The sequence below is a fragment of the Sceloporus occidentalis genome, unplaced genomic scaffold, assembly GCF_023333645.1.
Source record: "Sceloporus occidentalis isolate IW3139 unplaced genomic scaffold, rSceOcc1.0.p SCAF_3, whole genome shotgun sequence".
NCBI lineage: Eukaryota > Metazoa > Chordata > Lepidosauria > Squamata > Phrynosomatidae > Sceloporus > Sceloporus occidentalis.
The window spans coordinates 220,533,912-220,554,019 of record NW_028316983.1 but is presented as its reverse complement, the minus strand read 5'-3'; the positions used below and the strand labels follow the sequence as shown (position 1 = coordinate 220,554,019).

The following is a 20,108-nucleotide window of genomic DNA, read 5'->3' as shown; positions in this document are numbered from 1 at the left end:
CTGTTCAAGGACAAAATAAGTAACATTAACAAGTTATTTTTTCTTATTTATAGGCACCCATACTTGGAGGCCCCTGGGCTATGTGACCAAAAAAAAAGAAAAGAAAAGTAAAAACATACTTTTTTTCCTCAACGAAGAGGGATTTATGCCCAAATAAAGCTGAGATCTGGAACAGAATAAAGCTTGTCATTCTACTCTAACATTTAATATACAACGTAGCAATAAATAGCATTGTGTTTTACACATTTTCAAGAGTGGGGACATGTGTAGATAAACATTTGAAACTAAAGATATGAAAAGTTGGTGAGAAAGAGATGTACTATATTGAGAGGCAAAATGGGCAGTGAGGTCCTTCAGTCGTGACCAGACACTTTGCCAGATTGCCCGTGATTTTCAGCAGTTACATCTGACTTTAATTTGGAAGACTGCTGGTCCTGTTCCATCTTTTTCTGTTTTCAGTGTTGTCACTTTCATTCACCCTCCTACCAATTTTTAGGATTTGTTTTGGTGTTTCTCCAAAGGTGAAAATGGCTACTTCTGTACACAATTTTTTTTCTTGTTCCCTCCTGGTGACTACCTTTCATTTTTCAGCAGCATCAAAACAGAAATAGCACAAAGCACAGACTTTGTTACTTTCTGTAAATATAAGAGAAAATGAAAACTGTTCCAGAGAACACAAATGAACATAAAATCTAATAGTCAAGATTTCTGTGCTAAGGTATTCAATTTTGTTGTCAAAGAATGTATGTTGACAGACATGAGTCCAGCATGTAATAAATTAATTGAAGATAAGGCTTAAAAAGCAAATCTCGAGAATGGGAGTAATAAACCCACTCTGTGAGTCAGGGCAGTGTTCAGTTCAACAAGGCTATGTTTGAGGGAAGAATAGCAAATGAAGACAAAAGATAGCATCAGATGTACTGGAAAGCAGAAGACAGTCACAAAGGAAGAAGATAGATATGGTAGGATAGGTAAAGAAAGATGAGGAGTCAATAGAAGGAATATATTATAAACATGTGGAATGGGTTAGTCCTTGGAGAGCTGCTGCATGTATGTTGGTAAATAATTGAAGGAATATTTCTTTCGTCCTTTCCTATTCTTTGTATGCTGTTCTCTGGAAATCAAACCAGAAGGGCATGGGGAAGTCTTTTCATTGTGCTGAAAGTGGCTTTCTAAATAAGGTATCAAGTAGCATATGGCATGATTAAATCTTAAGGACTAAATTCAGTTGTTAGTTCCAACTCGAGAAGATCAGTTGAATCAGTGAAACTTACATAACTGTTTACTTACCAAATTTGTATTGATTCATTGGGGCTACTCTAGGTAGGACTAACAATTTAATCCTAAAATACTCATAGCTGGCCATAGACACATAAGGCTATTAATGCCTTCTAGCTGTCATGGTTGTGTATTATCTCAAATATAACATACCCTCCAAATAACCAGATTTGGTAGAAACAGTTCCAGTTAATCCTCTACTAACCTGTTTTTTCAGATACTTTTACAATATCCCAGTTTCTGTCACCTCCTCCCAGTTGCCCCCTTTGCCCTCAGTTTACTTCAGTTGCTGCTGACCTCAAAGCACAAAAGTTGTTTGCTTTCAATTAACTCAATTAAGGAGGGAAAAGAGAGGAAGAAGCAGAATCTTGCCTTTCCCAGTAGGCCCAGGCAAAGGTAGACTACTGCAGCTTCTCTTAGCTTGTTGGCTTTTCCTCATTAATAACTTTTGCCATCTTTACCATGCTATGATGTTGTTTGGCTACATATGCCCTGGTTTTTTTCCCTGTGAAATGTTGGAGAATAAAATTAATACCAGTTGCAAGTGTGTGTGATGGTGGGTCATTGACCTGACCCAGCAGGGCTCTTCTGGTGTTCTTATGTATTGTTATATCTGAATTCTAGTTTTACTTTGGGTGACTCATTTGACTAGAAAGGCTCTTATCAATGCATTTGAATTTTAACCCAGTGCAGTCTATTCTAACTTGGAGTAGCTTCTCAGGATTTCAGGTAGAGATTCCCTTCTCCCCCAATTCACTGTCCTTTTAAACTAGAGCTGACCTAGAATGAATTCAGAAGTTTCTACGTGCAAAGCATGTACTCCACCTGGACCTATGGCTGTTCTCACTATTCTTGGCAGAGTTCAAAGTAAAGTTTTACACCTTGCAGGGAAACTAGCAATTCAGTTTCAGTTTCTAGGCAGAGACTCTTCATACCTCTCCTTTTGCTAACATTGTAGTGTTAGAGCTGTAAGTGTTGACCTTCAACTAAAAAGAACAACAACAATAAAAGCATCTTTTGAATTGGAAATGCTTTTAGTGAATATGTTTCTCCAAGACTTTCTTCTAAAATTAGTTATAACTCAATTCTGGAATGGATTGTGCAATCCAGCAAGTTAGAGATTATCCTTTAATGTAAAACTTTATATTTTGTTAGCATCCAATCAAGTGATGGCAGTAAAATTCCACTGTGTATTATTGTAGTAATAGAAATGAATATCAAGGCATTAGTGAGGCATGACTTTCCCTTCCTGTAGTAATGTGAGCTATTCTTAGAAAAGCTGTGCTCCAAATGGTCTTTAAATAGTTTGTAAGATTACCCCATAACATGTGTTGGACTAATTCATTTACTGTTTCCTTGTGAGCCTAGGGTTCTGTCTTCCCTTTCCACAAAATAGAATTGTCCTCAGAATCACTTTTTCGTTTTAAGGACTTTGCTGCTGAGTTTGACACATGAGTTAGAGTTTGTTTTTCTTTTAGTGGCAGTTTCTTAATGATTGGCTTGTCGAACTTAAGAAACATGAAAAAAACCTCAATTCATTCATTTATGAATGGCAGTTATTTAACATGATGTAGTATGATTGATAATACAGACTTTTCCGCATTCTTATCCAATTATCTTATTACTGATATAACTACTGTTATTTGACAAGCAGTCTGAGAGATTGGGATTTATGAAATTAATAAGGTGTATTGAAACACCTTGTATTATGTAAAATATAGAAATGATATTATGAGTTAGAGATATTTTTGCAGTCTTGTAGAGGACTGGTTCCAACATTCCCTCTCTCACATCACGTTTCATTGTTCAGACTGTTTCTCTTGTAGGTGGGCCAGTGTAGGATTGGAATAGGCTGGTTATGTTCTTAAATGTTATTATGATTTCCATATGAGCTCAGAGGTATTTAAAATGTTCTTGTTCAATGTACTGTATTTGTATCAGTAGGGATGTTAATACAAGCAGTGCTAATATTTTAATATCTAGTTCATTAATTGTTAAATTTGGTGTAGATGGCAGGAGAGAAAACAAATGCATTTTCTGGTCATTGTATCTTTTTTAGAATGTTATAAAATGCAGAAGATTCATATATAGCTCTTTGTCTCCTCCGGAGTTGATATGATTTAAATCTAATTGCCTCTTTTAAAGACTCAGTTTTAATGATTTAAATCAGAGTTCAAATCACTAGCAAGGAAGAATCTTTTTAATCATTTTTATTAGATGTATATTATTGGTTAGTACATAATACTTATTCAGAGAAGTCCTGTAGATTTTTGTTGGAAGGTATGTACACATTAAACACATTAAATCTGAATTGTTTTCAGATTAATTTTTAATTAATCAAAAATGGTATCCCTTGTATTCATATCCAGACTCCTTTTACTTACACTTACACTCATATTCCTGCTCCATCTCTCCAGATTCTCTATTCATTGACCTTCTCTTCCTTTGTTGTTAAGAGAGGCGTGGCCAAGAGTAAGAGTGCAGCTCTAGAATATAATTAGAATTTGCATAATTAGTATTCATGAGTATATCTTTGACCGAGGCAATTAGTTTAATTAATCCTTTTTTAAAAAAAGATTGAAATGTGGTTTAAACCCATGAAACATTGAATAAACCACTACTTCCCGATTTGTCTAAGATTGAAAGTGCTAGCTTCACAGCAAACCAAAATGTCAAACCATCATTATTTTATTATTTTTCTTATTTGTACTTTGTTTTTTAATTTTGATGCATTGTTATGTACTTTAACAGTTTAATTTTATAGTTGGGAGGGAGGATTGGGTCGGGGTCTTGGGAGTCTTGTTATTTTTATTGTTGTATATTGTATTCACTTTGCTGTTACCCGCCTCGATCCTCAAAGCGGAAGAGGCTGGATATAAATAAATATTTATTATTATTATTATTATTATTAGTAGTAGTAGTAGTAGTAGTAACATATTATTAACATGCTAGAATTCATGTAGGGGACGTACATCTTTGTCAGTGGACCTGTGTCTGTGGGAAATAGAATTGAGCAGCTTTAACATCTGTATTCAGCAAGGAGCTGCTGTTATGGTACTGTGTAGGAGAGCAAAGTGATTATTTTGCATTGGGACAAATACATGAGGACTCCTGATGCACATTGGGAGACTGACTAGGGAGTGCCAATGCAGATTGGGACACTTTTGCTGTTCTCTGGTTGTCATCTTTGCAATTCACTAACAGGGTTCTTTAGAACCTCTGCTACATAGCTGAGTAAAGTTATACAATGCAGAGTACAATAGAGGATTCCAGCCACAGTTTCCCTGTCCAGATATGATTAATTAATGGTTTACTGTTTCCTCAGATTGTAAAGCAGGGCAGGGCAACAGTAGAAGGCTAAGGGGCTACAAGTGATTGTGAAGAGCTTCAGTTCCCACCACAAGTTTCTTAAACAAATCCCTCCCAAACACTTTTTAAGGGACATGGTGGTATTGGTGTCATCTTTTGAGCCCTTGCTGAGGGCATGCTGAGGCTTTTTAAAAATTGTGAAAATTTATTTTGACATCCTGGGGCTCTAGGTGGGCTCTAAAAGTGGCAGAGATGCCATCTACATATCAATTAGGGGCATTTTGGACCCAAAGGGTATTTGAGAAAAAAGTTTGAAAAACATTTTGACCCTGAGGACAACCAAACTGCCCAGGAGGGCCATGTTCAGTCCATGGGCCATCCTTACCCACCCCTGTTGTAAAGAGATAAAGCAATAAGGCTGCAGACACCTGCAAAAGGTTATTCATATTTTGGCATCTTAAGGTGAGATATGAGTATCTGAAGCCTGCAGATACCTAGCATGTTTTATGAAAATACCCCGTGTGTGTTATTCTGTGAGAAAATGATGAGGACACATATTTATAGGACATTATTTAATTGATTATTTTTGCAGCAACAGTTTTGTAGCAACTGTTAATTGTGTACTGTAATTCTTAAATATATACAACCATCTGAGTTTGGTGTTGGCCATATAGGAAATCCAATAATATCCAAACAACGATACTTTATTGGGCCAGTGCTAGTTTCATTTTGAACCTAAGAGGTCTGAGATATTTTAACTGAAGTTATAAAAAGCATCTTGTATAAATGGCACCACATTCAAGATGACCAAAAAAAAAAAAAAAAAAAAGCATAGTGAAGGAGTTGGGTTCAGATCCTTGTTTCTCTGGGTAGAGATTTTATGCAGTTTTATTCAAGTGATACGTGTGTTGGCAAAGAAACCTGCAGAATTTTACATACTGTTTTTGGAGTCTTCTTTATGTAAAACAATGCTCATATGTAAAATGGAAAGCTTACTATGAAAAGATGCACCAGACTGCTTTTGTTTTGTTCTGATGTAGTCACTTGCGTGTTTTTATATAGCCTTTGTTTTACACAAAGAAACTTGAGTTGCCAGTTAATTGTACGTATTACCAGTTTTTTTTTCCTGGAGGAGCTCGATTTATGTGATCTTGCACATTTTACTAGTACAAACTTACAAACTTTTCTTTACATCTAGCTTTGTGAAGGAAAGCAGTACTTTCTCCTATGGCAGATAATTATCACAAATTCAAACTGGTTTATCATTCTTTTTACTTGTGCAGTTCCGAGAACTGCAAGTCTATGTTTAGTGTTTGGATTCTTGCAGACAATCTTAAAAGCCACAATTTTCAAAGAAGTAGCCATGTTCATCTCTTGCAACATAAAAAGGAGGAAGTGAGAGGGAGTGGCGAGAAAAGGAATGTTGCACCTTAAATACTAATTAGTTTTTAATTGTAAAATGAGTTTTTGTGGGTATAAATGCATCTGAAGAAGCCGACTTTCCAGGATAATTTAAATGTCTATACAGCATAATTTATATATTTTACTAGTTTTGACTACCACTCTCTTATTTTCAAATTAGGAAATGCTACGTCACCTCAGGCTCAACGACCATCATTTATGGATTACTTCGATAAACAAGATTCCAAGAATAAAAGCCATGAAAACTGCAATCAAAATATGCATGAATCTTATCACATATCAAAGAATATCTTCCCTGATAACTGGAAAGTTCCTCAAGATGGTGACTTTGATTTTGTAAGTATTTCTACACAGTTGCTGTCATCATGAGGTTATGTTTTTTTGTATTCTTGGTGTAATACAGTGGGTCTGCTGTATCAGCGAGCTAGCTGTCCATGGATTGGAGCTCCTGTGGTTTGCCCCACTCCATATTAGTCAGTGGTGGTGTGTGCATGCATGGGTGTGTGCACATTGCCACCCATTGACTAATATGGGTGTGGGCCCCTGCACTTTTTCCCACCCACAGGGTGGGCAGAACCAAACCCCCGCAGATGGGAAGGGCACACCGTATTTCTAAATGAGACAAGCATAAATGAATACAATGCAGGATTCTTAGCAGTGAGTCCATCTCCTAAGAACATCTTGACATTATCACAATGTGGAGTGGAATGAGATTTTTAGTTATTGATGTTGCTTTTGTTTTTTGTTTTGCTAGAAATAACATTTCCTAAGCTAACTGCTAAACAAAGCCATAATTACCATGTTTTGCAATAAGTGACCCATTCCCTCCCCCCTTCTCTGTTGTTGGGGGCTTGTCTGAGTATTGTGTGCATCTTCCATATTTAGTATACATGAACTGTAGCAATCCATAGGCATGCATTAATTTTGGTATGATACATCATGTAATGCACATGTTGAGCTTGGCTAAGTAGAAGTAGCTTAGTCTTTCTTTGGTTTAAATCAAACAGGACAGGTGAGCCTCTTAAGGAAGAAGTTACAGGTCTGTGAGAGCTAGAAATCTTGCTTGTTTGACGGTGACCAAATACTTATTTTCCACCATAATTTGCAAATAAATTCTTTCCAAATCAAGACAAAGTGATTGTCTGGATTTGTTTTCTCATTTTGTCTCTCATAGTTGAGGTCTACCTAAGATGTCAATTACAGGCCCCTCTCATCTTTTTAAGTGGGAGAACGTGCAGAATTGGTGGCTGACTAAATACTTTTTTGCCCCACTGTAAATAGATGATGATGATAATAATAATAATAATAATAATAATAATAATAAACTGGTCTCTCTTTAAGTTGAGAGAGCATTGGATGCTCATAATGTTCAGGTCCCATATTGTTTTCAGCATTATACATATTCACCTAATTCATGGTGTGTGCATGTGTACATGGGAGCTTTGTTACTAGCACATTTATCTTCCTACATTCTTCTTTGGAAAGAATGGGATATATTCATCACTACTACCATACAATGTGCCTACATTGACATGTGCTGCTGGAACTATAATACAGATGCAACATTACTCTAGTAGATCATTGCAGTATGAACAGTCCAAACATTTCATTAATATTAAAGTTATAACATTTTAAATTGCCCATAAAGCAGGCTGTATCAGTCATTATTGTGTTAATGTTGCATATCTGTAACAGATAAGCCTGCTCCAGATAGGTCTTCCCTTGCCACAGCACTCATACATTACCACACAACTAGGTATCAACTGAATGCCAAGTTTAAGAAATAGCAACCAATATTCTTGCAGCCTGTGGCAGATGCCACTCTCTCTCTCCTTCTTGGGTAGTTCTTAAGGCTCCAAAAGAGGCAGGGAGAATAGGGTTCAGTCTCTTCTCCCCTACTTTCCATGTTCCTGATATTTTTCAGTCTGGCTTTGTCCCCAAACAAAGCTGTTTGATCCAGCGAGGCTTCTAAATAGAGTGGTGTGTGTGTCATTTATTCCACTTCTCCCTTCATTTGATTGAAAGGTTTGGAGGACCTTTGGCTGAGTGGGAGAGGTAGCACTGGGCCTGTAGAAGAAAGGAGGAATTTGCAAAAGTTGCCTTGCCCTCTCCCCTTCCATTCGCAAAAGGTTCTACTTTCAAAGGCCTGAGTCAGGGCCAGGACACAGTTGTGTTCAACCAAGTGTCCAGGGCATAATAAATTAATTGCTAGCATCCGTAGTGACATCAGAACTACCAATTATTTTAAAGAGGAATGTGAGGTGACATTAATTAGTTAACTTTAAGCTAATGTTATTTAGTAGTGATTTATTAATATTGTGAAGCTTAATTATATGAAAATATTCATTTAGGGTATTTATGTGAAAAATTATTAAGCAGGAAACACAATGATTGATAACACCTTAATTTGGGAGTTAGCACATGACATAGATGAAAATATTACAGATATTTTTTGTGAATTATTTTCACTTTTCAGTTTGTCCTGTGTAGGATCAGATTGTAAATAGTCTTCTGAAAGTTAATCTGAAGAAAAATTATTTATGTTTTCTTCAAAAGTGGTTGAATCTAATGTGAAGTCGAAGGCTTTTATGGCTGGCATCCATAGTTTTTTGTGGGTTTTTCGGGCTATGTTTGAATCTAAGGTTGCGTTTGTACTACAGAATTAATTAAGTTTGACATGGCTTCAACTGCCATGGCTCCATGCTATAGAATCTTGGGATTTGTAGTTTATTGCAGCACTGGAGCACTCTGACAGAAAAAGCTAAATATCTTGCAAAGCTACAAATCCCATAGCATTGAGCCATGACAGTTAAAGTGGTGTCAAACTGCATTAATTCTGCAGTGCAGATGCAGGCTAAGTTCATTTGTTAGCACTGAAAAATGTTCTGTATATTCTTTGTTGAAGAGCTGACAGTTGCTGAAGAATAAATCACTGTGGAGCATGCATTTTATACTTTTGTAAAATTGACATTAATTTTTTAGATTGCTGATGTACAGTCCTTAAATAATTCATAAATATTATGAATAATGGATAATTTTCAGTGGTAAAGAAATATGCTCTATCCTTTTTGTTGGATTTTTCCTTAATGGATTTTTCCTATTTAAAGATTTTATTAGTGAATGCATCCAGGAATGACTAATTTTCTGTGTTCTTAAAGAAATGGTCTAACAGTTGAAATTCCAAATTGTAAAAATGAAGCATCATCCAGTCTGAGAGTTGTTTTCAGTTAAGTATAAACTTTAATTCATATCAGAAAGATTAGTTTGTAGTAAACTTTGGCCAAGGAAAAGAGTGTGAGTTCATGAGGATAATACAGAGACTGAGCAGGGAAAAAGAAAACACGGGGGGGGGGGGGGGTGAGAGAATCTGAATGCTTTTACCTGCTTTTTAAGGTTGTAATTGGATAGAATTGTGGCAATCTAGGTAGTTAGTTTTTCTTACTGTTACAATTTTGAGAAAGTATTTTCCTGTTTCTCAGAAGTAACTATACAGGTAGTAAGAATTATTTGTTAAACAATCTGAATGCTGGTCTGTCCTGTCTTCTGCCCAGCTGAGTACCCGCCATACCTCAAAGTTTTTGTCAGAATTACTCAGAGATAATCTATGATCTTGAAGACAACTCTGTTTATAGATTTTGACCATAATTGTATATTATCTACATGGCTATATTAGGTTGTCTTGAGACAGTTATTTCAGTGAGTAAAATGTTCTCAATTTTAGCTTTCTTCGTTCTCAGAAATAACTAAAATAAGTATTTGAGTTACTTTTTGAAAAATGTAATGAATGAAAATGAAAAATGAATGCTTTGAGTTGCTGTCTGTGGTACAATATACACTGGTCCCCTTTCTCACCAAGGGGATGGAACATTAGATTTGAAAATTAATTAGATAATGTTAATCATTATGAATTGGAAAATTGGTTAATACTATGAACACTAATAACTGTAATTATGTATTTGGTTGAGTTATTAATTAAATGGTTGTTTAAGACATTGGTGGTGGCTGGACCATAAAATTTATAGAGAGTGGCAAAGAAGTTGTTGCTATTGGATTTAGAGAAGCACATTTTTGTTAATGGCTCCTTCAAAGGGGCTCTTTTTGTCCATTTAATTTGCCTTTTTTCAGCTTCTTTCAACTTGCAATTTTAAAGATGCCATCCTACAACAAAATCTATAATATAATAGTAGCTGCACAGCATATCTTGGGACTGTCAGGTTGGAGTAGGCTGTCCCAAGGATGGCTCTCATCCTCTTCAGTTCAGTTTGTCATTCATCTTATCTCTTCATTCTTTTTATCTCCAATACTAACATTTCACTCAGGCTGCATCCATACTGCAGAAATAATCTAGTTTGACACCACTTTAACTGCCATGGCTCAGTGCTATGGAATTCTGGGAATTATAGTTCTGTGAAACATTTAGCCTTTGTCAGAGAGCTCTGGTGCCACAACAAAATACAATTCCCAGAGTTCCATAACATTTGAGCCATGGCAGTTAAAGTGGTGCAAACTGGATTATTTCTGCATTGTGGGTCATTTTCAGTCTACAAATACCTTGTTGTTAAAGATTAAGGAGTGATTTATTTCAGTAAAAAAGCACAGATCCGCTAGTACATCAGCAAATGGATAGCTTTAAAGGTATGTTAGTGAATCATGAATAGAGAATTCTTAATATAATTTTTTGAGAGTTTCTGAGGATATGCAGAACATTTTTTTCTGCACAACTGAATCATTACATCCCTTCTGCCACTCCACTCTAAATCAATACATGTAATAAGTGGTAGAATACATGTTTTGCATGCAGGAGTCACTCGGTGTGAATGAGATTACAAAGGGATTCATTGCAACTCATCCCAAATAACATTATACACGGTTATGTATTGTACTGTGATATACAATAGAATCCAGTCCAAAATATAATCAGTGGAAAAGGGAAAACTACTGAAGAGTGCTACAATGCATCTCTCCCCTACAAAGACTTGGAACCCTTTCTTCCCATACAAGCCAACTCTTTTTCAGGCCTAAAAGACCTGATATTCTGAAAGTGCCCTGGCTGTTGAGGGCCTTGGTTTCCACTGAAGCTAACAAATCACTCCAACCTTAATTCATTCCAAGACTCAATTTTTCTTCTTCTTATCAATTCTCCTTTTCTCCTTTCTTTCCCAAACTCAGATCTTCTGCTCCATAAACCCAGCTCTTCTTTTCTGACCTGGGCTCCAAAAATTTCTATCTGTCCTTACGCCCCACCCCTACTGTTTTCCTAAAGAAATCTCACTATCTTGAAATCTCCTGCACCAGATGCTGGAAGGGCAGCTTGCGGATCAGCAGCCCCATGGATTTCTGGTAGTGATAGATCTCCTGGAGAGCCACAGTGCCCGGGTGGTAACGTTGGGGTTTCTTCACCCCACCAGTAGCTGAGGAGCATTTTTGGGCAGCCTTGGTTACCAGCTGCTTCCACGGTGCCTTCCCACTCGTGGACTTGTGAGCCATCTGCTTGGTCTGGGCCATTTCTGAAGTTTGAGGAGAAATCCATCCTAACGTTCTTCTTCTCTTTAGCCAAAATCTAACTATAAGATCATTTGATACAGTTTCTCTAGTTTTTTAAAAAAATATTTTTATTTATAGTTAAGTGGTTCCTAACCTTTTCTTTACCAGGGATTCCCTTGAAATATCTTTTATTGCTGTGTATCCACAAGATGTAACACAAGATTTAAAGCCCTAAAGCACATACAATATTGTACTTACTATACATCTTGAATTGGGATGGCTGGGGTTACCTTTTGCTCTGCATATGCTCCAGCTGCAGAAGAAAAAGGGAGGAAGGGTGGGTGAGCAGAGGAGAAGCAGCGAGGGTGGACAAGGCCTCCGGGAAGCACCGCAGTGGTCGTGTCCAGCTGGGGGCCTGGAGTCCTTCCCTTCACTGAGCCCAGTGCCTCCACATGAGCCCTGGGCACAGATGAAAGAGGCAGGGCAGGGGAGCAGGTAGTGGAAGAGGCAGCAAGCAAGCCTCCCAGGACCTTGTGAACCCCTGGGAGGACATTGCTGGTCCACAAGTTAAGAACTGCTGGTAATTTTTTTTCTCATGATGCACCAGAATTTTCCTGCCTTGCTGAATACTTCAGAGGTAGAAACTAATGCTGTAGCAAATTCTAAGGTATTCTAACAACCTAATCTACTGAAACATAGTTTAAACTTCAGTGTTAATTGGGGAATCTAGTGAGTTGGGGAAATAATTAGTGAATTAATTTTAATCTCTGTCACCTTAACTTTCCTAGCAGATCAGCAAGGAGAAATATGAAATGCAGGCTCATTCTAGTGCAGGCTTATTCTTGTACCTTTCAAAAATTATTACTATCACCAGCAACTAACAACTATTGGGAAAATATGTTTGGGACTTTTTAAAAAAAGTTTCTTTCAAAACTCTTATATAGTCATGTAACTTGGTTTCAGCATAAAAAGAAAAGAAAGGATGGGGAGGAATCCAGCAGCACCTTTAAGATGAACTGATTTGTCAGATATGTACCTTTACTGTGTCCTTACCCAATGGGTAAACATTCTGTGGCATGCAGCCTATATATATCCCAGGCTCCTTGCTTGACCCCTCAAGTGCTCAATAGCTCCAAACCATTTGGATGAAAAAGCATAACCTCTTTAGAAGGGTTAAAATGCTGTTTCAAGGATTCATGAACACTGCTGTGGTCTCTTGTACTGTAGTGGAGCTGAAAGTTGGGTACTGTGGGTCTCCGGGCTCCAGAGTATGCCCACCTGGGCCTGAGATTAGGAGCAGAATACATTTTAGATCTTTGAGTTACATTTCAGTGTATGCGTTGTAGGTTTCCCCCCGCTTTTGCATTGTACATTGATATGTCATTTCAAAGTCTAAGTGTACCCTGAGGAACAGCTTTAATACAATTACTGAATTTTTGCATTATTGCTTTAACAAATGGATCTGAGTGTTCATTTTAAAAAAGAGAAAGACTTTTCTCTGTTGGCTAATAAAACAGGCATCAGTACTGGGACTTGATTTAATGTAGAATGATAACTATTAAAAGCCTCATCACTGCTGATTGAATCAATTATCTAAATTGCATCTACACTTTAAGTGAAGTGCTCCCCCCCCCCCCCCTGGATAGGATAACTAAGAAAAATAGAAAAGGCAAATGTATTTTACATTGGTACCAAAGGAAAGGTTTGTGTCTTTGCTATAACCTGCTTCCAAACAGATCTGGTATCCAGATTGTTTAACATTAAACACAGAATATGTGGATCATATTTTGCCATTACATTGTCCTTTTAGGCACATTTTGATGCCTTGAGCAATTCTAAGCCATCTTTTAGTATAGCTATGATTCTTTAATATGTTCTCAGAGAAACAAACATGTTAAAGCGTAATGATTGCAACTCTTAGTTTTAAAGCAGAAGCAAAAGCCTCTGATTCCCTCACAGCTATATCAGAAGAAAGGGTTGGGTGAGGTGGAAAACCATGTGAGCCTGAGGGTTTTGCACATAATAATAATAATAATAATAATAATAATAATAATAATAATAATAGGTTTTATTTATATACCGCCCAATCACTGGGAATCCGAGCGGTTTACAATAGAGGGGATAACAGACAGTTCCCTGCCCACAGGCTTACAATCTAAAAGACACGACACAAAAGGAGAAGGGAATGGTGAGGGAGGGAGGGAATCAGGTCCAGCATTCTTCTCTCCCTCTGAGGCCTGGACCAAGGCAGATGGACCGGAGGGAGGGCTCTTCTTCTTCAGGCTAGCCCCTGATGGAACTGGGCCAGCCTTCTCTCTCCCCCAGAGGCCAATACTAACCTTGATTTAGTATTATACCATAATTAAGTGTTATGTATATCCAAAAAGCCTGTGTTACCAGAAAGGAAAAGGTCAGGATAGCAATGATAATTGAGTCAGTGCAATATAGAAAAACGCTACTTTTGGTTTGAAGATTTCAAGCATCACCAAGAATATTTGATATTCACTTCTCCTTTTTTGCTTTTGTTTTCAAAAAATGTAATTTAATATCACTCATTTCTCTAGTCACCAGTGGTTCAGTGGGTCTACTGTAGTGAGGACTAACACCAGGATTTAGGCTAATGTGTTAAACTTCAGCTCATTCCTTTCCTGACTTCTTTAAGGGTGCCAGTACAGTGCCAAGATTAATCCAGAACAAGGCCTTGGGATATGAAAAACTAGAATGATTTTCACGTTCTTTTTATTCTGTTAGCAGAAATAATAGATTTATGAAGGCTGGTAGAAGCTCTGCTACATCTGTTTAAGTTACATAACAGGTTTATAATTCATGAATAGTTGGAGAATATAATGAATAAAAGAAAATGGCTAGAATGACGAGATGAAGTAGCACAGTTATATTTGTCCTTGTTGCCTTGGTAACTAATTGTTCATATTAATACACTGCATATCCATAGCTTGGTAGTCACTAAAGTTTACGGATAGCTTTGAAATGTTTTTAACTGTGTTAAACTTCTGAAAAGTTTTTTTTTCTATACATAGGCTGCAACTGCACTTCAGAAATAATCCAGTTTGACACCAGTTTAACTGCTATGGCTTAGTGTTATGGGATTCTGGGATTTGTAATTTGTTGTACTACCAGAGCTCTCTGATAGCAAAAGCTAAATGTCACACAAAACCACAATCCCCAGAATTCCATAGCATTGGGCCATGGAGGTTAAACTGGTGTCAATCTGGATTATTTCTGCAGTGTGGATGCAGCCTATGTGTAAAAAAAAAAAACTTCTCACAAGTCTCTATTGAATCTGTGTCTTAGAAACAATAGCTGGTTTTACTGGCTGTGACCACATTAGCCATTTCTGAGAATGTAGAAAAACACAAGACAAGTACAAATACATTTCATTTTTGAAAATTCCTGTTTAATTTAAACTGACCTGTGGAGTGGGAACAAAAAAATTTATTGGTAATGCTGGGAGCTCCCAGTAAATACTTTGGGATAAAGTGGATGCCATGTTGCTCTTGAAAATAAAACCAGAAAGCACAGCTACAAAATCTGGGACTTCAAATTTTGTTTTGTTTTTTAATCCATCTGGATATATATTGCTATGTATTCTCCACCTTGGATCTGTTACATGAAAAGTGGGCCCTACATTTAATAAAACGAAACAAAAAATAATCTGCATACCAGATTTTAATGCAAACATAAACTGGCTCTGTTTACTTTTTCTCATAAGCAAGAAATTTCAACATACTGTAGAAAATTGTCTAACTATTATGGCTGCAGCTGCTGCTACTTTAGACCTTATGTGGTTTGATAAAAAAACAACAACCCTGTATTGATGTAGTTTGACAAATACAACAGAGTGTCCTCACATATCTAGCCTTAATCCATTGCTCCATCTGCAGGTTGCAAATTGGGGTGTCCATTTCAAGGACTGCAGTTCAGCCTCCAGAGGAAAGCCTATATGGTGATGGCAAGAGTGATGGCAAGAGATGTCAAAAGGTTTTGCTTCCCTTTGGGGAAAAATTCATAAAAGTGCTGGTGTGCAGGCAGCTTTAGCAGTAAGAGCAATGTAAGTACTGCTACTGCTCCTTGCTAAACCGGGAAAAAGCATAGTTGAGCTGGTGTTGGAATTTGTTCCTCCTCCATTGTTGTTGTAACCTTACTCTGAAAAAGCGTGGAATACTTTGCATCACTACACAATCAAAAGCTTTTGTCTGAAATGCTTTATCCAAAATCTTCTTTTGAGTCCCAAATTGAGGAATAATAAGACCAGCCTTTGGGAATTGATTGTCCAAAGAAAACCAAAACAAAGGAACACTTCATGTTAAATCCTAGTATATTAATTAGCTCTACTGGACCTTGTATTGTCAAGTGTTAATCTATTCTCCTTATTCACTTATGAATGTCCATGTTCACAGCATGGGAGGCAACACCTCACCTCAGAATATTTCTTCAAGTCGTCTCCAACATATGGCAACCATAAGGCAAATATCATGGGGTTTACTTTGCACGTTTCTTCAGAGAGGGTTTGCCATTGCCATCTTCTGAATCTGAGAGAGAATGACTTGCCCAAGGTGGCCCAGTAAGTTTTCCATGGCTGATCTGTGGTTTGAACCCAGGTGTCCAGAGTCATAGTCCAACTCTCAAGCCACTACACCATGCTGGCTTTCTGTTGTTACTATATGTCTTCAAGTCAACTCTGATTTATGGCAATCCTATGTAAGGATTTATTCAGTATTGCTTTCCTCTGATGCTGAGAGTGTGATTTGCCCATGGTCACGGTTGCCATGTCCAATTGGGAATTCAAAGCCTGGTCTTCCAGAGTCATAGTCAAACACTGAAACTTCTAGACTATGTTGGGCTTTAATGAAACTAAAAAGGAGATACTGGAAAATTAAAAAATGTGTACCAAGAGACTAAAGAGGTTTGGAGATGATATTTGAAAAGTGACGGGAGAGAAAATTGATTGCATGGAGGAGTGACAGATATGTAGGCATTTGCCTCTTTCTGCGATGTCTGTGAAACATAATGGAGTGTGGTACTTCTTTTCCACTGTTTCCAGCTGCTGCTATGGCAACAGTCCTCTGATGATCTTAAACTTGGTTAGTATAAAACTAGTGGGGGAAACTGTGGGTAGTTCTAAAAAATCTGACCTGTTTTCTATGATTTAGAGAGCTGTTGCCATGGGAACACCAGCAGAAGAGAACAGAATGCTAGTTTCAAGTTTTCAGTGGCTCTGCAGATTTAGGGAGGTTGCCACATTAACAGGCACTACAAATGGGTATGTATTGCAGTGGACTGTAACAGGAGAAATACATCAGTTCTGTCTGTCTATTCAAGTTGGGTTAAATATTGATCCACCATTTTCATGAGGCCATTTGCTCCCTATAGAAGATGAAGGAGGGAGAATTATTAGTGACTTCAAGGAGAGGTGAACCTGAAGGACTTTGACATGGGTGTAAACTTACCTTTTAAAATGACATCTTCACTGACAACAGCAAAAGCTTTAATGCCACTTGAACTGCCAATGTAGTTCAAGTGGCATTGATGCTTTTATGATTGGATGCCATTGCACAATGCACAGCGCTCGACCCAAATGCAAAGTATAGGATCCACAATCACAAAGCATAATCACAATACAAAGCATCAGATGTATAACCAAAATGCAAAATATAGGATCCATAGCCACAAAGCATAATCAGAATACGAAGTATAGGGTGCACAACTTCCCTGCACAATGTCCAACTTGCAAAAACAAGGCACAGATGAATATGCAATCTACCAATGTAGGTTGCCTTCAACAGTCCAGAAGCACTCCTTTTGAAAATTGGGAAAGAATGTAAATTTCATCTAGCAGCAAAGCCTGCCTGCCTGCTTCCCTCCCCCTTTCTCTTTCTTCTTCTTGCTTGTTACAAGTAGAAAAAAGGAAATACTCCATCTTCTTTGTAGAATGCTGTGTACACCCACACAGTCTAAATTGGGGTGTTCTTGGTCTTTACCTTACAGTAAGGTGAGCTTTGCTCAGTGGCATTTGCTAAAATTTGTCCATCCAGTAAGTGCACATTCTCATCCTTATATGCTCAATAAGGCTGCAAACTCCAAACTCCAATGTAGTTGGTGTTTTACCTATACTCCTATAGTATTGCTGTGAGAATTCACAACATTGTGGCCTATTCCTGATGTCTCAGTGATGAAGAAGTCTCTCAGCTATCACTTATCATGTTGTACCTCTGTTATTTTTGAAAATATATCTCTTTGTCACTGAATTTTGAGGTCCAAAATGTTTAAGAGTCTGAAAAAAGTACTTATCTGTGAAGCTGGTGAAAGAAGTGTGAGGTCTTTATTTTAAAAGACAGTGGCAGTTTTAGCAATAGGAAATCATTCTACACTGTTTTAAAGAGAATTTATTGGGCTTTATGTTACTCTCATAGCTCCTTTCTAATAGTTTTAGCTTTGTAAAACCATACTTCACTTGGCTGGTAACTTGGAAAGCAGCTGCGGTAGTCTCAGATTTTAGGGGATAAGGAAAATGGAATGGAAAAGGGAATGTATTCTACTCAACCTTCTCCACAGCCATAGGTCAAAGTTTCTTTAATATTTGTTCAAAACCAGTCTGTGATTTTGAAGACAGTTCTCCTTATTTCACATGATAATAATTGTACATTGACTTCTTTTGAGATACAGCATTTGAGAGAAAAGTCTTCACCACAATCAAATAAACAAGGTAAAATATTCCTCTATCATGAACATTGATGCTATAATTGTCCTCATCCTCATCTTTACCTTCACCTTCACCACCACATCAGCAATTGGAAACTATTTTCTGTCTAGTTTTTTCCCCTTTCTAGTAGTTATTTGAATCAGAAGAGTAACTGAGGTTAGGATTTCTAGTTCAGGTTGTCTGTTTTGTTGGCTATCAGTGCACAAGAAGAAGAAAATACATGCATAATACATATTTTCTGTAGATTTTAAGAAAGCTCAATTTTTCCACTCAAGTTTTGATTTGATTGTAATCAGCTATTGCTTTTCTTATGATTTTCTGAATGATACCAAAAATACAGGTGAGCAGCTGTTCTGTTAAAATATTCAGGGCCAAACATTTAACGTTTATTATTTTAAAAAGTTTGAGGTGTGGTAAGGACAAAGTATCCTTATGCAGATACTTTTATTATTGCTATAGAATTTTCTAGGCTGTTTAGATTCCAGTTTACAGAATTAGGTGGATGCGGAGATTCAAAGGAAATGTGGGAGGAAGCCTGAAAAGATCATTTGTGCAAGTCTTGTTTTTGAATAGAAGATCAAAGGAAGGATTGACTTTAGATGTTCAGGTACTAAACTGTGACCTTCCTGATGACAGTCTGTCTGTACCTACCTATAAAAATATTACCTTCTTACAAAAATTAATGGGGTTGACTGAATATCTGATTCCAGGAGGGGGAAAAGAACGAATTTACTTGTGGATGTACTGGGAAGGGGGTCGGCTTTTAAGCAACACCAGTTGCTGGGCTGGTTAACATGGATTCTCTCTAGCTCCCTTTCCAGTATTTTTTTTTTAATCTGATAAAGGTTCTTATTTAGCAAAATAGTTCAGGTATGATGGCTTCAATACAACATCCCCTGGAGATGGGGATACACTATGACAGCACTACACAAACCCCATGCAGAATAACAACATTTTACAACACGTGACAATGACTGGGTGCCATTGTGCAAGGCACAGTGCACAATGACAATGCAAAGCATAGGATACAGAACTGCAATGCATAACTATAATGCAAAGTATAGAATGCACAATCACAAAGCATAATCACAGTACGAAGCATAAGATATACAACCAAAATGCAAAAATATAGGATCCACAGCCATAATGCATAATGACAGTACAAAGTATAGGATGCACAATCTCCATGCAAAATGTGCAACTTGCAAAGACAAGGCACAGACAAACATGCCATTTGCGCACCTCTGCTTTCATTGCGATCACACAATGAGGACTTTTTGTCCCCACATATGGAGCATGACTTACACATGCATATGCCTCTAAATGAATTCTGGCCATTTGTTCTGTAGCTGTTTTAACCTACTTGTTTGAAGAAGTTATATTCTATTTTTATTTTTTATTTTTTTAAAAAAACTGTATTTCTAAGTGCAGCAAAGCTGCTTTAGTAGACAATGGCCTTATTTCATATCAGCTTACTAGCCAATGCTGGGAGTTAATGTAATATTGCAGCCTGGTGGCAGGCTAGCACAGTTATTTTGTTGATATCTGTACAGTGCTTTGGAACAGAGCAGTACTGATGCTTACTCTTTTGGTGCCATAAGAGGCACAAAAGCATCCCAATCTGGTTAGTATTTACAAACTGAAGGGAACCAAACACACAAAAAGCCTCACTATAGTAAGAGACTTTCTATCCGGCCTGCATGTGTTACTTTAGAAATGCATCCAGTGTGTACTGAACGTATAACCTAACCCAGTACAAAACATGTAAAGTCGAAGCTTTCATGGCCGGCATCCATAGTTTTTTGTGGGTGTTTTGGGCTATGTGGCCATGTTCTAGAAGAGTTTCTTCCTGATGTTTCGCCAGCATCTGTGGCTGGCATCTGCAGAGAAAGAT

At 37.4% G+C, this 20,108-nt stretch overlaps 1 protein-coding gene across 2 annotated transcripts in view; it reads left to right on the top strand.

Moving 5' to 3' along the window:
• The window catches only part of STK3 (serine/threonine kinase 3), a 161,826-nt gene that overhangs the window by 104,085 nt on the left and 37,633 nt on the right, over positions 1-20,108 (top strand). For both annotated transcript variants that reach the window (XM_089517701.1, XM_089517702.1), the window contains exon 10: positions 6,170-6,345. In XM_089517701.1, coding sequence (XP_089373827.1) covers positions 6,170-6,345 — 176 coding nt within the window. The remainder of the gene's footprint in view (positions 1-6,169; positions 6,346-20,108) is intronic.